Genomic DNA, 16,003 nt, shown 5'->3' on the forward strand with positions numbered 1-16,003 from the left:
TATAAGCTTGCTTTTCAAATGAACATTTTTTTTTATTTCTTTTTGTAAAGCAAAGTTACGAGTGAGGAAGTGTGAGCATATAATGCTTACCAATGGCAAAGAAGGATTTTTCAGGTTGAATTCAAGTTATGTAATTTTCATCAATAATAATAATAATAATAATAATAATAATAATAATAATAATAAATAGGTGTCGACAACGCCAAATTCAAATTATGTTTGCAATTGCTAATGAATTACTAATATTTCTTTGTCTTTTGGGATTGAGTTTATTCCAAGTTAATTAGTATATGGCAAATATTAGTAAATATTTAATGGCTAGGCATATAAGAAAGAAGCATCTACACTACCAATCTACCATAACCATTTTTTTTTTTTTGGTGCGGTATATTTCCATATTAATTTTTTTTAATTACCCCAATATTCCGAAGCATGCAGAGATGGCAGACTCATAGTCTTCAGTGACACCTTTGTAGTGTACACTAATCACATCATATCCTTTTCATGGTTGTGTTGAACTTTGGGCTGCCATGCCAATATAATTTTAGGTGCACTTATGTTGTGATTACCTCAGTTTAATCAGGTAAGAAGATGAATCAACTTTGTTGAACCCTCATGATCTTGGTGAAAGCAAGATTTTATGAATTGTCACAAGTTATGGATCCAAAAGCTCAATAATCAATTCATGATCAGGATCAAGCTTGGCAAAACTAAGAGGAGTTCAAGCCAAGTGATGTTTTATGAATGCAAGCTGCTCCAAACCAATTCAATTGTCTGCAACAATTCTTCTACCAAAAGTCCATGCAGGAACAAGATCCATGTTTAAAGTGGTGGAAGCGATGACGATCCCTCACCACAATTTCGCGATTGAATGCTTTTGAGACTAGTTTCACCACGGTGTGGAAATCACTACATATTCGCAGATTCTTCATTATTCTGATAGGAGTTGGCGGAGGAATAGTGATCAGTCCGAACGCCACCGCAAGTTTCTCACTATGGCTGAAAAGTGCAGTTTCCTTCTCTTCTTCATCAATATCAAGTGAAACCTCATTTGTGCTTGGTGTATATCCTTCGATCTTCAATTTTGCAGCCACTACGTATAACATATGTTCAATATCATTGATTTTTGGGTGTGTCTTATCCCCTGCAAAAAATTCATGAACTATCCCATTTGCTTCAAGCATGCTACAACCAGGTATCTTCACCACCCCGTGTTGTGCCATACTATCCCTAATTTCAAGAACATTGCCCCAATTCCCTTTCGAAGCGTATATACTTGACAATAACACATGTAAACCATCATGATCAGGGTGAAGCTGAATGAGTTTTCTTCCAACCCTCTCTCCCATTTCATTGTTGTTGTGCTTCCTACAAGCACCAAGCAAAGCACCCCATGTAGCAACATCCGGTGCCATTGGCATACTCTCGATCACTTCCTCTGCTTCCTTAAGCAAACCTGAACGCCCCAACAGGTCAACAATGCATCCATAATGCTTTACATTCGGCTCTATCTTGTGTTCTTCAATCATGGAATTAAAGTAGCGGCGCCCCTCGTCTACTAGTCCCATATGCCGACAAGCCCCAAGAACTCCCACAAATGTAATTTCATTAGGACAAGTTCCTGATTTTTTCATCATCTCAAACATGCTAAGTGACTTTTGTACTAAACCATTCATTGCCAACCCAAGAATGAGCGCATTCCATGTAGAAACCCCCTTTTCCTCCAATCCATGGAAAACCTCCAATGCATTCTCCACACAACCACATTTCATGTACATATCTATAAGTGTTGTGCCCAAGATGAAATTAACTTTCAATCTATTTTTACTTATATAAGCATGAATCCATTTGCCCAAATCCAAAGCAGCAAGACGGGTACATGCCGAGACAACACTCACTAAAACAGTCTCATCAGGCCTAATTCCATGAACCTGCATTTCCTGAAACAAAGCCAAGGCTTCCGAGAATCGTTCATGTTGCGCATAACCAGATATCATAGCACTCCAAGACACAACATCCTTCTCAGGCATAGAACCAAACAGCATCTCAGCATCGTCAACCGAGCCACATCTCAAGTACCCAGAAATCATTGAGTTCCAAGATATCTGATCCGCGAGCAAACCACCATCAAAAACCTTCCGAGCATTCAATATTTCCCCACAACTCGAGTAAAAATTGATCAATGCATTCTTCAAGTTAACATAACCTTCAATCCCTACCTTTGTAGCCAAGCCATGTATCACCTTCCCAGTCCTATCTATCATCAAATGTGCACAAGCAGACACAGCACTAATCACGGCCACCTCATCCACCACCACCCCATGAGCATTCATCTCAACAAACAAACCCAAGGCCTCCTCAAAGATCCCATTCTGCTCATAACATGAAACCAGCGCAGTCCACGAGATCATATCCTTTTCCTCAATCTCATCAAACAGTTGGCGTGCCTTCTCAACACAACCACTCTTCCCAAACAGCACAATCATTGAATTCGAAGCAATCGTGTTCCTCACTGGCATCATAGCATAAACCCTCTCTGCTTCCTCCACATCACCCAATTGAACATACCCAGCCAAAACCGTGTTCCACGAAACCTTATCCAACACGGGACTTTCATCGAACACCTTGCGAGTGCTCTCCATGTTCCCGCAAACAGCATACAAATTAATCAAGGTATTGTTGACATAAAGATCAGAACCAAAACCCATCTTGAGAACATGGGAATGCACTTGCCTCCCCTCGAGCTCAGAGGTACGTGACGCGCATGCACGAAGGAGGATGGGGTGTGTGTAGTTATCAAAAACAGCACTTGTTCTGCAAAGGGAGTTGTAGAGGGAAATGGCATGGTGGGGTTGGTTGCGATCGACATGAGCACGCATGAGGGAGTTAGAGGCAAAGGGGTTAGGGTTTTGGAGGAAGTGGGTGAAAATGCGGAGAGAGTGGTGGAAGGGGAAGGAGGGGAGGGAGAAGGTGAAGAGTTTGGTGGAGAAGAGTGTGTTGTGGATGTGGCCAGTGAGAATGGATTGGGAGAGGATCTGGTTGAAGTGGTTTAGAGAAATTGAACGGTGTAAGAGGGATTTTAAGATGGTGAGGTTGATGGTGGTGGCGGTGTGGAGATTGGGACTCATTTTCCGGTTGAGACATTGTGTGTGTGTGTGGGGGGGGGGGGGGGGGGGGGGGGGAAGGGGAAGAGAAGTGTTAGGTAAGAAACTATTTTGATCTACAATTTGATATAAGGTTCAATTCGTGGAATGAATCTTTATGAATAATCAAGAATATTCAATTCGCCATCTATTTTTGTTGAAAATTATCATTCACCTACTTCTGTTGAAGATCAACTCTTCTTACTCCATTCAATGTGCAGATGAAAGGGAAGCTTGCAACCTGAAAAGGGACTTTTTGAGCTAAGCTGTTAACAAGGAACTTTTTGAAAGGAACATGTCAACATGCTCCTTACACTTTTATTCAGTATCTAAAGCTCCCAACTAGGCATCACCATCATCATAACTATCTATTCCCTTTTTAGCATTTAGCAACATGATACATATATAAATAATCACAATTTGCTTTTGGGTGCCCTTTGTCTCGTATTCTATAACTCAGCCATTCTTTCTTTCGGTTTTTTTTTTTTTTTTTTCTTAACTCAGTTTCTTCCTCGACGTCACTTGATTGTAAACTATTATTTTGTAATTCGAAGTGGTTCCAAAATAATTCAAGAGATTGTGTTTCATCTACTTCTCAACCTTTTCAGTTATGAATAATAATATTCTGTGTGATCTGACATATATTGCAATTACTGAAACTAACATAGACAATAATAAAAGATAAGAATATGGTTAGTTTAAGCTGTACATGATTAAAGTTAACCAAAAAACCAAACCTAATTTCAGTTAATAACCAGAAATTTGGTTTAGGTTAGTAAACCAAACTGGTTTTAAACTAGAAAAAGTACGTTATAGCTTCTTGAAAGCTTCAATTTTTTGGCTAATTTTCTTCTCTACAAACGCAGAAGTAATTTTGTTCACAAAACTACAGCAATAATTTCTAGCTTCTCCGGCTTTTAACCACTATATTCAATATTTATTTTTCTTTTACCAATTTTATCCTTTATACATGTTATTTCATTATTTATAGAATTCTTATTATTTCTCTCTATATGAGCTTTTTTTATTATTTATTATTCATATTTTTTATTAATTTTTTATTTGACATTATATATTTTTATAATTGTAATTTTTGTGTATTATATTTATTATTATCTTTTTATAATAGAATTTATTGATCCCATTAGATAAAATAAATTAAACAAAAAAATTAATCATAAATAATAATAATAGTTAAAAATTATAGCGTACTCAAAAAGAGTATTAAGAGTACTAAAAATATACTATATAAAAAATATATAAAAAAAGTATAAAAAAATTAAATATGTATAAAAAAATAACATTATAATTTAATATCATGTTCTTTTAAGTAATGATTTATCTAAAAGTGATTTTAACTACTATTATTCAAACAATATTTATTTTATCAAAATCAATTTTGGTATAGAATTGCCAAACATAAATCATATTGACACAAATTTACTTCTAACCAAAATCAATTTTATAAAATCACTTTTATTCAAACTCTAGTTGACAAACCACAATCCAAACACACACTAATCAATTACAAAAGTAATAAATCGGTTTTAAAATAAAAAAAAAAAAAACAGTTTTAAAAAATAACCGGGTTTTCATTTTTCCATTTAAAAACCAATGCTAAACAAAATCAATTTTTTACCCTTTTTTGCCATTATAAAGCCAATTTTTTACCCTTTTTGCCTAACCTATAACACATTTATATTAGAAAACCTGATCTCAATACTCCAAACCATAAAAAATGTCTAGACAAATACTATAGCATATACACCATAGGCATCTTTAGAATAACCGTATCAACAACATGTAATTAGACCAACTCAGTTCTAATTCTAATACTCACATTCAGAGGAGGGGGAATGAGATCATAAACCACACGATGATTGGTGAATGCCTGATAAAACGGAAGGGAACAAAAAGAAATCACTTCTAATTCCATGGTAAAGTCTCTCAACCTTATTCGTCCAAGGCTCTTATTATGATTGTGTACAAAGTATAAGGAACATGTTGCAACTTGCAATATATGAATAAAACACACATCAATCACTGTCATTCCAACAGCAGAGAATGGAAAGGCCATATGCTTCTAGCATAAATAGGCTGCTAGGCGTGGATCTGTCAGATATGGAAGACCAGTTCTAGCTCCCAAAGCCCTACACTTGGCAGCTGCCTGCAATAAACACCATGAAAAAAATATAAAAAGAAACTTCATAGTCCAATTCCCTTGCTGACTTTAACTTTTGAATGCCACTTAAAGTTTATTTTGTATAATCTTGGGGTAGCTTACCACTTGAGCAGCAAATGGTAACATTTTCTCTGGTTCCATGTTTGTGCAGATTGCTACAAAAGAAGTCAGAGCATAACTAAGTATTTTACAAATAATTGAAACACAGCAAGACACCAATTGTGTCATTTAACTGAGTAAAAAATATGAGCTCTTATGTGCATCTGCTAATCTGAGCTTAGTCGCATCAGTGACTATACCTACCATAAAGAATAGCACCAATAAATGCATCTCCAGCACCAGTTGTATCGATCAGCTCACCATCCGGTATCCTCTCTGCTGTTCCAAGAAAGAATCTTCCACAAACTGTCCCTCTTCCGTTTGCTCTAAATTTTTTCACCCCCTGGGAAAATCATCTACATGATTTCTTCCAATGCTTTTGAAAAGTACTTCATGCATCAATGCAGTGATTCCTTCTAATGTATCTCATGCCAAATAACCAAAGTTGTAAGACATATTCAAGCATGTGGTTTTCAATGCTTTGTTTGGATTGTATCTTCTAAGCCAAAACTCAAATAATTGTGGTTAAGTGATGAAATTTGGTTGCTCTGGGGAATGTTGGGATGCTCCACCACCAGAGATCCTCAATTGTCAAATTGACAAGCTTTTACATCATCAATAACCCCCAAAGATCTAAATTACTAAGCTGATAAGCTCTAATTCAATTGCATCTAGGAATATATCTTCATAATGAAACAAAAATTGTATTAAGTTTTAAATTCCACAATATTTTACCGACGATATACAGGTTGGGACAGCCAAGCTATCATCCTTCCTTTCATATAAGGATTCAAAGAAACAATCTATATCCTTTTCTTCTGTATCAGCATCCTCTGCCAAAATGAGCATTATGTTTTCCAAGTTAACATTTTGCTCGAAGGAAAAAAAATGCAATTCAATGCAATACCTTTACAATATTATACCACCCTCTGAGGAATTAAAACATTAACAAGAAAAGACCAGTTTTGTATTCACCGTTTGCATTTCTTTCCAACATTAGACATCCATCTTCACCCAAAGTCACAATCGCAAATTTGATATTTGGCAATCTTAAAAGCATGGAAACCAGTGCACTTGGGATAGATGATGCATGTGTCCAAGCCTAACACACACATAAAAATGATATATCCAGAATAAACTACATCACAAAAAATTAAATGAGCATATTGACACATAATACAGCAACGAGTTGAAATCTAAATGCATAATGAAGGAGTCAAATCAGGAAATATATATATTATGGTGCTGAGAAGAGGAGCATTTTGTAAAAACCATGAAGAGTAAGTCCAAACACACAGGTCTCCATCTTTTGGGTGCTGAAAAGATAAACATTTTCTATAAATTCTACTACCAAAACCAATCCGAAATTACCAGTCCAAACCAATTCAAACTGTATGCAGAGTAAATGAGAACAGATGAGAAACAAGTGCTTGTATTACCTTAGGAAACCTTGCAGAGCATACAGCAAAGTCAGCAAGTTTCAGAAGCTCATCCAACCCTTCCTTAGGTGATTCGGCCTCAACTAAAATCGGTATCTTATTTCGGGCGGCCTGCATTTGAAAATTCAGCAGTTAAGTCCATGTTAGTATATCAAAAATCAAATTCTAACAAAAGAGTTCCAAATTGTTGCTAATGATCACTTCCTAAATTTCACCTAAGTTCATGCAGACTAACTGCATTAAGCATTATTTATCATTCACCAGAATGCATACCTGGAAAACTTTTGTCATGCTACAGTAAAGAAACTGCAAGCAAAAGTAAGATCGTGATTACCTCTTGTGCAATGAATAGAGCAGTATCGGTAGTCAGTCCATCAAAATACACTAATCTTGCTTCATTAAATGCAGATAATAAGGTTGATTGGGATTGATCATCTGGCATCATGGGAGGATGTGCAGGGGTGTAAATACTAGTCCGAGTTTTTCTGAAAGTTTTAATTAAAAATTACAGACAGTTAACTCAAATCGTAGGATAACTTTAAGCCATACACTCTGTTAAGTGTTAATTGTATTTCACTTTAAAAAACTAAAAAAGTAAATAGAAAACAAAAGTATTATCAACAAAAACACACTTCAGGCTCCTAGCTGCATTTGGAAAACTAGCAGAGTTACTAAGCATCTTAATGTGATGAAAGAATTGATATACAATACCAAGAGGGAGGTGGCAAATGTTCTAAAAGTACACTTACACAAATATTCATAAACAGGAAAATACTTCTAAGCTAAATTTCGGGTTCAGAACACGGTGAATGAAAAAAGAAGAATGCTATCTGCAAAAGAAACACACAAACAAACAAGCAGATAAGCAAAGAGCATTACGTCTGGCTGTCGATTAGAACATACGAAAACGCGGAACTACCACCCTTTGATACCTGGAAAATTGATGGAGAAAAAAAAAAAATTCAACTCAGAAGAAGCCACATATAAATAAGGATTACGGAACAATAGACTGCTAAGATAAAATGAACAGAAGCACTCTGATCTATGAATTGTTGCTAGCACCAGGACAAAGGAGGTGTCGACGGCGTCGCGCTGAAGCTCGTTGAGAATAGCGTGGCCTTGGGAATCGTCGCCGACCTTGGAGATGAGCTTAGGCTTCAAGCCGAGTCTTGCGGCGCAGGTTAAGGCGTTGCCGGCATTGCCACCTCCTTGAACCTATAAAAAAAAATGCAAGCATATTCAGATGCAAATGACAGGATAACTGAAAGAGCAATGAATGAGTGGAGTGAAGATCACCTTGAAGGAGGTGGTGCGGACCTTGTCGTCGGGCTTCGGAAAAGAGTCAACGGTGGCCAAGAAGTCAACTGTAGTCATTCCGTAACCGATCACAACGACGTCGTTTTCAGGAACGCACATGCTTGTGATTGTGGCGCGGCGAAATCGAAGGTTGGAGTTAGAATTGAAACGAAGAGGAAGAAGTGGAGAAGAAGAGTTGAAGAGAGTGCCATTGGCCACGCATAAAGAGAGTGCCATTGGCCACGCATAAAGAAGATCAGAGGTCACAGTTGATGAGTGTGACCGAGTAGGCGAGTACAGTTAGACGGTACGGAGGAGAAAGATAGTGTGTTAGGCTTCTATGCTAAGTTCTAACATTAGTATTTGTTTTTGAGAAGACATATTCCAACAAAGTCGTTGTAGTATAGTGGTGAGTATTCCCGCCTGTCACGCGGGTGACCCGGGTTCGATCCCCGGCAACGGCGTTTTTTTTATTTTTTTGGGTTATCGGCTCTTATATTTAATAATTATTTTTCCAAAACTTCTTTTGGCCTATTCTTGTTCCTATTGGGCCTTTGAATATTCAAGGAAAGAAGCCAACCAAAAATATATACTTGTCTAATGTCTTGTATGCTACATTCAACGATTTCAGCTAGATTTGATGCCCATCAACTGTGTTTTTTTTTTTTGGTATTTTGCCCATCAACTGTTAATCTGATAGATTTCAACTTTCCAAGCATAGGTTTAAGTGAAACTTACTTTATGGACCCCCAAAAAAGGTTAAATATACTTTGTACCAAAATTTAAAAATGGATTTAACTAATATATTCTTTTAAAAATTTTGTAAAGAAAAAAAAATACAAAATATAATTTATTATTTATTTATTAAAGCAAAAAGTTTAAAAACAGCTTTTTTATTTAAATAAAATAAAAAGGGACCAATATTATCTGATTTTCCTAAACCAATTTTCAAAATGTAAATTCCCTATACCTAATAATATATAAATCGTTTCAGGACTGTGTTTTAAATTATATATTAACCATTATACACTAAAACAATTTATGCTTAAAAGTGCACTCAAGAAATACACATAAATTGTCCTAGGATATTGAACTTTTAAAATCAACGTAAATTGTCCTAGGGTTTGATTATTTACACGTTTTACACCTAAAACACATTGGAGAAGGACGATTTATGTGCAACTTACTAATGCACAATAGGCTATGAAACTCGTTTGGGCCAAACATACATGGCCCGTCTCCATGAATAACAGGCATCTGTTGATCTGAAAATGCCAATTGATTTATTGCCTCAAGATCCAAATTAGAGAAGTGTGAGGGTACTGTTATGTCTGAGAGCTTGACTGAGCTTGCGATCTCCCGACACGTGTTGTGTCTTCCTCGCTGTCAATATCATCACCAATAATGAGTGGTTCCGAATTCGACCCATCATTGCCTATAACCTTGGCAAGTGGATCCTTATATCTGACCTCCATAAATGTTGGTGCACCATCCAATATAAGTGCTACTCTCATTGCTGCTACAAGCTCTCCAAAGATACACACATCACCCAAGTTGTCTGTATTATATGCTTGAACAGACAAATGATGGAGAAGAAACATAGGTAATAACTTATTGACCCGCTATAAGTGAATCGTCACAGCCTATTGTGCATTAGCAAGTTGCACATGAATCATCTTTCCCCAATATGTTTTAGGTTTAAGTGCTACTCTCATTGCTGCTACAAGCTCTCCAAAGATACACACATCACCCAAGTTGTCTGTATTATATGCTTGAACAGACAAATGATGGAGAAGAAACATAGGTAATAACTTATTGACCCGCTATAAGTGAATCGTCACAGCCTATTGTGCATTAGCAAGTTGCACATGAATCATCTTTCCCCAATATGTTTTAGGTTTAAAACACGTAAATCATCATACTCTGGGACGATTTACGTTGATTTTAAAAGCTCAGTACCCTAAGATGATTTACGTGTATTTCTTGAGAGTGTTTCCAAGCATAAATCATCCTAGGATGTAACGGTTAATATATAATTCAAAACACATAATCCTATCCTAAAACGATTTATATATTATCAGGAAAAGGAAATTTACGTTTTGAAAATTGGTTTAGGTGAATTAGGTAATATTGGTCTCTCTTTATTTTATTTAAATGAAAAAGCCTTTAAAAACTTCTTAGTAATAGTAACATTAACATTGCCCTATGCTAAACTCCCTTAAGAAAACAAAATTCAATTAAGAAGCATCTAAAACCATTTACTTTTGTTGCGAGTAATCTTTTATTAAACCAACATATCAAGATTATGCTAAATTAAGAAATCTACTCGGAAGATGGAAAGTTGTTATGCTAAACTAAAACGCTTGTTATTTTCCTTTTTTTTTTTTTATGAAGCATGAGGGTAGTAGGAAGTTCACAGAAGTCATGCTGAGTAATAACAAAATCAAATGATTTCATTAACAAGTAAAAGGTAAAAGCATAAGCATATTAAGCCGGACCTCTCACTCTTCCAACTGTGATGAAACTGAACTTCAAACCATATCCGATATGATTTTAACCAACCAAAGATAAAAATCTACTGCATGAATGATTCTAGTCGCGGATCTGTATGGTGTGGAAGGCCACTTCGTGCGCCTAGAGCTCTGCACTTTGCTGCTGCCTGCAACCGCCACGCAGCTAAGTAAGATAAACCATCCGTGATGTAACTAAAATACATGATATGATAGCCATGCAACATTCTTTTTCATTAATAACCGTTGCAAAGACTACTCACCACAGTAGCAGCAAAGCACAGCATGTTCTCCCTTGAAAAGTTGGCACAGAGAGCTGAAAAGCAACCCAAGGCAGCATGTGTCTTAACTTCGATATATTCGTTTTGGAAACAACTAAGAAACATGAAGTTTTGAATTTTGAACATGTAGAAGGCTTTTTTATAGTTTGATCCATGTCGAAATAGATAAATATAACAATGTAAGTGATAAAATCTGACACGTAATCATGTAACCTCCAATGATGAGTTGTAGAATGACATGGTAGGGGAAAAGAATCGAGGAAAAAGCACCAACCCCGCATGAAAGGAAAAGAACTATAGAGAACAAAGGTGTTAGCATTACCATAGAGAACAGCTCCAGCAAATGCATCTCCAGCACCAGTTGTATCAATGAGCTCAGATGGTGGTATGTTCTCGGCAGTTCCAACATATAACCTCCCACAAACTGTTCCTATGCCTTCTGCCTGCAATTTTGTCACTGGCTGCAAGTAAAGAAGAACAAGTATATCACTTAAAAATGTTCACCAAAAGTTCAAATAAGCATGCAGTTTGAGATCAGTAATTCTCAATATAGAGGCATGAGGTGATCTGAAAATTTAATATATAATTCAAATAATTATGTCTGGTAACAAATGCAAGCTGTTTGTTAGTCTTCTCTTTGTAAGACATTAATATTAAATATAGTGTCTATGCCAAACAGTGGCAATTGAATGCAGGGCTACTAAATGTGAACAACTGTTTTCTGCAAAGGTTTATTGGCATCCATGAATGTCTTCCCAATATTTGCTAGATCATCTAGCTTCTAACCTTAGCTAAAAAATGTTGGCTTTATTTTAGTAACTTTTGAATTTGTGATACAGTACCACAAAAAAAAACATCTGATGAGTTGTATACGTCAATAACTTGCTCATGCAAGAGGGGACACAAACAATAAGAACCACATCGATGTCCACAAATCCATACCAGTAATTTGCTTCAGTTATAATTTGCAATACTTGCGTAGTTCATGGTGCTTACAGACAAAGTTTGCTTCAGTAATAGCACTGTAGAGAAAGAGTATGGTGTGTGTATTGAGATTACCGATGATATGCAGGTTGGCATGTATGTGCTCCTATTCCTTTTCATCTCCAGAGATTCTAGTAATCTGTCCACATCCACTTCTTCCCTTGAAGCACCCTCTGCCAGATTTTTATTTTATTTTATTATATTAAAACAAAGGTGCCGACCCCACTTAGTGGGACAAGGCTTTGTTGTTGTTGTTGTATATTAAAACAAAGGTAAAATAAATATGAATTGTTTAAGCTAAAACCACATGAGAAATGTTTATTGTATACATTTTATAGAGAATACCATGCTTACTCCTCCATCATTGGATGAGGTCCCAATAAGGGCCATGCCCTACTTAGTGGCGGATGATGGATGAGTGAGCACAGTATCCTATAGAAAAAAAGGAGTAAATTAAAAATAACTCAAAGCAGATACAACATAATTTTGACTTTTTTTGACAAGCACTATGCATAATTCAAATGGATCCAACATTCCAACTAAAAGAAAAGGTGAAATGGGAATATCACATATGTACCATCAAAACTTCTCTCAAGCATTATGCATCCATCTTTTCCCAGAGTTACAATCACAAATTTGACTTTGGGTAACCTTAAAACCATAGAAACGAGTGCTTTTGGAATAGTTGTTGCCCCTGCCCATACCTGTCAGAAGAGATAGGTACATCATGTATGTGTGCAATCAATGATTCTTAAAGGACAAAATTAAAGCACAGGTTATGCAAACACATAAGGACAAAGATAAAATTTATTTATATACAGGTAGAATAGAAAGATAGCATGTCAAAATCAATTCAATTCTAATGTCAAGAAACACGGTTGATGAGAGAATTCTAAAATTATGTTGATTCTTATAAACATATATCACTTCTAGAGAAAACAATTGACTTGCCTGAGGAAAACGTGTTGCACATGTAAGATAATCGGCCAATTGAATGAGATCATCAAGCCCTTCTCTGAGCCTTTCGGCATCCATTAAGATAGGTATATTCTTCCTAACTGCCTGCACTGGAATATATGCAAGTTTGTTTAATGCACTTCTTCAACCTCCAGTACCAGGCACCAGCAGAACAAAATACACAATACAAATGATGAATAAAGGGAAGCTCCATAGAAACAACAAAAGGGAAACTTGGTTCAATTTCACGTAACAATGTTGACATAACTTTTATGCCATGGAAATTTTATTTATTACAATTTAATCACTTATATTTCTCCATCATATAAGCCATTGATCTCATGTTCAACCATCAGTGTGAGGAGTTTGCACTGTATTAATACAAGACAATAAGCAGTTATGGAAGTTAGTCTTTCACCAGATACAATATCGAAAGTTCTGCATTCAATAACTATTTTCCATAGAGACTTCAACGTGTAAAAATGATTAGGCTCTTAGAATTCAAACAACGTGAATGCATGTAACAACCTCGTGTGCAACAACCAAGGCAGTTTCATGCAGCCTCCCATCCAAAAAAACAATTCCTGCTCCGCTCAATGCAGAAAACAAAGTTGATTCAGGAAGTTCAGCTGGCATCAGTTTAGGAAATCCTGGGGTATGTATACAAGTACGGGACTTCCTGAAAAGTTACATGAACAATTAATTGATTTACGGAAAAAAATTTCAGCAGCCACAGTAGCACCAAATTCCTGAACATCTACCAATTAAGAATAATCATAGAGCATAGTTGTTTTATTCTTATTAAGAGAATGCGCAACCTTTCCTTTTCATGCCTGCATTACTGCTGCTAAACAACAGTTTCAGTCACTTAAATTGTGAAGTATCTAAAGCTGATTAGCTTATAAATAGAAGATAAGGGAATATTAGAAAGGAAAAAAGAAAGAAAGAGGAACAAAAAAGAGAAGTATAGGCAAAAAAGGGTTTGCAACTTTTGTTTACTTTGATTTTTCTATTCAAGAAAAATAAAAATACAACACAATCCACTATTTTATGATCAAATCCAAGCACGGGACTTTGACTAGATTCTCAATTAGATCCACCTAATCAATGCCCTTATTTTCCTTCTGGAATTCGGATAACCAAATTACTCAATAAAGAAAGATGGTGTAGCCATATGTAGATAGGATTAGTACAATGAGTCAAAAGAATCAAAGGAGTAAGTAATGAATTGAGAGTACTATATAGGTCAAATTTTCAATAAAGATTGACAACAGTTAGAATGATCATTACGTTTGACTGTCCACAATGATATAAGTAAATGGTGAAGTCCCTTCCTTGGATACCTGCAGATAAAAGAGAAGTAGATAACACAATGAGATAAATTACACATGCATAATAAAGAGTAATTTACCGACCAACGACTAGAAACAAATCAGATAACTGCAAGACTAGAAACTGAAGATCACAGAAACAAAAAGCTTCATGGAGATTGCAAACAGTTAGTTTACCACTATAAAAGATGTATCAACACCATCAGCCTGTAATTCATCTATTATGGCCCTGCCATGAGTGTCATCTGCAACCTAATAATAATCGGGTGTCAAACAGGTTCATAACTATTACATAAAAAACAGGTTATCAAATTAATATCAACATTTATAGAAGACTAATAGGATACGAAGAATCATAGAATATGCGTTAGATTTAACAAAAAAAGGGGTAAGAACCTTGGATATAAGCCTTGGCTTGAGTCCCAAGCGAGCAGCACAGGTTAGAGCATTTGCTGCATTGCCACCTCCTTCAACCTAAACAAACAATGCAAACAATTAATACCAAAGAATGTTGCCTTCTTTAACCCCGAAAATAAATAAATAATTAAAATTTCCTATCTTAAACCGCGAATATGGATGAACCTTGAAAGAAGTGCTTCTGATTTTTTCATCAGGTTTGGGATAAGCAGCAACAGTGGCCAACAAATCAATTGACACTGATCCACACCCTAACTGCACATAAACAGAGAGGGAGAAGTGAGAATTAGAAAGGGAACATGTTTTGAGCTTCAAAAAATGAAAATGGAAGGAAGGTAAAATAGAGAGAGAAGCAGCACAAGGATGAGGTTTTCATTTTCAGGAATGGAATCGGAGGACATGGTAATGGTAATGGTAATTGTAACGGACACTGAACTCAAATCTCTGCAACACCCAAGAGAGCCTCGTTGACTGTAACATGAAAACCCATACACCACAAAGCAAAGCTCCATTTAATTAAATACGTTAATAATTAAATTAGTCTCAAGACATCTTATTTTAATTCATCCCTCAAAGATTTTATAATTAAATTGATCTTTTAAAAATTATGAATTAATAATATTTATCTTTTAATTATTTAATTAATAATTTTGCGTTAATAATAAATGATATAAAATATTAACTAATAATATATATAATAGTATTTTATATGTTTAATTAAATATTGATTAAATATGTGAAAATTTATCAATTTAATTCTTAGATCATATTAAAAATAAAATTTATGTACTTAAAAAATAATTAAATTAATAGATTTTTATAAATATATTTAATTAATATTTAATTAGATATATTAACTATAATGTATATTATTAATTAACGTTTTATATCAAATGAAACAATTAAGAGACAAATATGATTAATTTTTAATATTTGATAAACTAATTTAATTAAAAAAAATATTTTAAAAATAAATTTAAAAAATACTTCGTCTTTCATGAACTAATTTAATTATTATCGCTCATGTATATTGTCATGTAATTTTTTAATGAGTTGGTAAATGTTTATATTGGTTTGGTAATGCTAGATACTGGGGTCAATTTTTTTGTTCCCCAAAAATTTTAGTTTTAACAAGTCAATAAATTTTATAGTCAATAAATATTAGCTAAGTTAACCATTTTATCAATATTTGAAAGAATTTAACATTAACCCATAATTCAGAGATAACTAAGTTTTAAGTTCAGTTTGGATAAATTTTTTAAATAGGCTCTTTTAAAAAAAATTAAAATATAAAGATTTTTATTAATAATAGTTTATAAATAAGTTATTTTGTATTTAGATTTTTAGTTATATAAGTACTTATT

The 16,003-nt window shown here is 34.9% G+C and overlaps 3 protein-coding genes and 1 non-coding gene across 5 annotated transcripts; 1 reads left to right on the top strand and 3 right to left on the bottom strand.

Annotated features, from left to right (window-relative positions):
* Positions 1–206: 206 nt before the first annotated feature.
* LOC130936378 (putative pentatricopeptide repeat-containing protein At5g40405) lies at positions 207–3,182 on the bottom strand. The gene has a single exon (XM_057866443.1). The coding sequence runs from the start codon at positions 3,126–3,128 to the stop codon at positions 789–791; it is 2,340 nt and encodes a 779-aa protein (XP_057722426.1). The 5' UTR covers positions 3,129–3,182; the 3' UTR covers positions 207–788.
* A 1,823-nt stretch (positions 3,183–5,005) lies between these two features.
* On the bottom strand, positions 5,006–8,381 carry LOC130932950 (uncharacterized). 2 transcript variants are annotated; one of them, XM_057862419.1, is made up of 10 exons: positions 8,160–8,381; positions 7,926–8,078; positions 7,743–7,795; positions 7,198–7,348; positions 6,864–6,974; positions 6,400–6,526; positions 6,160–6,257; positions 5,629–5,767; positions 5,428–5,480; positions 5,006–5,310 (listed from the first exon to the last, which is right to left on the bottom strand). In XM_057862419.1, exons 1-10 carry the CDS (start codon positions 8,277–8,279, stop codon positions 5,227–5,229), a joined length of 1,089 nt encoding a protein of 362 aa, XP_057718402.1. In that variant the 5' UTR covers positions 8,280–8,381; the 3' UTR covers positions 5,006–5,226. The 2 variants fall into 2 exon arrangements, with proteins under 2 accessions (XP_057718402.1, XP_057718404.1); XM_057862421.1 differs by lacking the exons at positions 6,160–6,257; positions 6,400–6,526.
* A 170-nt stretch (positions 8,382–8,551) lies between these two features.
* Positions 8,552–8,623, top strand: TRNAD-GUC (transfer RNA aspartic acid (anticodon GUC)). Its single transcript has one exon. It is a non-coding gene; the product is annotated as a tRNA-Asp (tRNA).
* Positions 8,624–10,472: 1,849 nt separating this feature from the next.
* Positions 10,473–15,120, bottom strand: LOC130933022 (uncharacterized). Its single transcript, XM_057862513.1, has 12 exons — positions 14,999–15,120; positions 14,805–14,894; positions 14,619–14,696; positions 14,400–14,474; positions 14,182–14,234; positions 13,420–13,570; positions 12,886–12,996; positions 12,512–12,638; positions 12,010–12,107; positions 11,273–11,411; positions 10,933–10,985; positions 10,473–10,818 (listed from the first exon to the last, which is right to left on the bottom strand). Exons 1-12 carry the CDS (start codon positions 15,038–15,040, stop codon positions 10,735–10,737), a joined length of 1,101 nt encoding a protein of 366 aa, XP_057718496.1. The 5' UTR covers positions 15,041–15,120; the 3' UTR covers positions 10,473–10,734.
* Positions 15,121–16,003: the final 883 nt, after the last annotated feature.

The sequence above is a fragment of the Arachis stenosperma genome, chromosome 6 (assembly GCF_014773155.1).
Source record: "Arachis stenosperma cultivar V10309 chromosome 6, arast.V10309.gnm1.PFL2, whole genome shotgun sequence".
Lineage (NCBI taxonomy): Eukaryota > Viridiplantae > Streptophyta > Magnoliopsida > Fabales > Fabaceae > Arachis > Arachis stenosperma.

Bases quoted from the DNA above. Each gene is read 5' to 3' on its own strand.
- LOC130933022 (XM_057862513.1), bottom strand. From the start codon at position 15,040: ATGTCCTCCGATTCCATTCCTGAAAATGAAAACCTCATCCTT. The intron at 14,697-14,804 runs GTTCATCCATAT...TTGTTTGTTTAG, and splicing joins TCAGAAGCACTTCTTTCAAG to GTTGAAGGAGGTGGCAATGC. The intron at 10,986-11,272 runs GTAATGCTAACA...GTTGCTTTTCAG, and splicing joins TGCTGGAGCTGTTCTCTATG to CTCTCTGTGCCAACTTTTCA.
- LOC130936378 (XM_057866443.1), bottom strand. From the start codon at position 3,128: ATGAGTCCCAATCTCCACACCGCCACCACCATCAACCTCACCATCTTA.
- LOC130932950 (XM_057862419.1), bottom strand. From the start codon at position 8,279: ATGTGCGTTCCTGAAAACGACGTCGTTGTGATCGGTTACGGAATGACT. The intron at 7,796-7,925 runs GTGCTAGCAACA...TCAATTTTCCAG, and splicing joins TCGACACCTCCTTTGTCCTG to GTATCAAAGGGTGGTAGTTC. The intron at 6,975-7,197 runs GTAATCACGATC...TTTCAAATGCAG, and splicing joins CTCTATTCATTGCACAAGAG to GCCGCCCGAAATAAGATACC.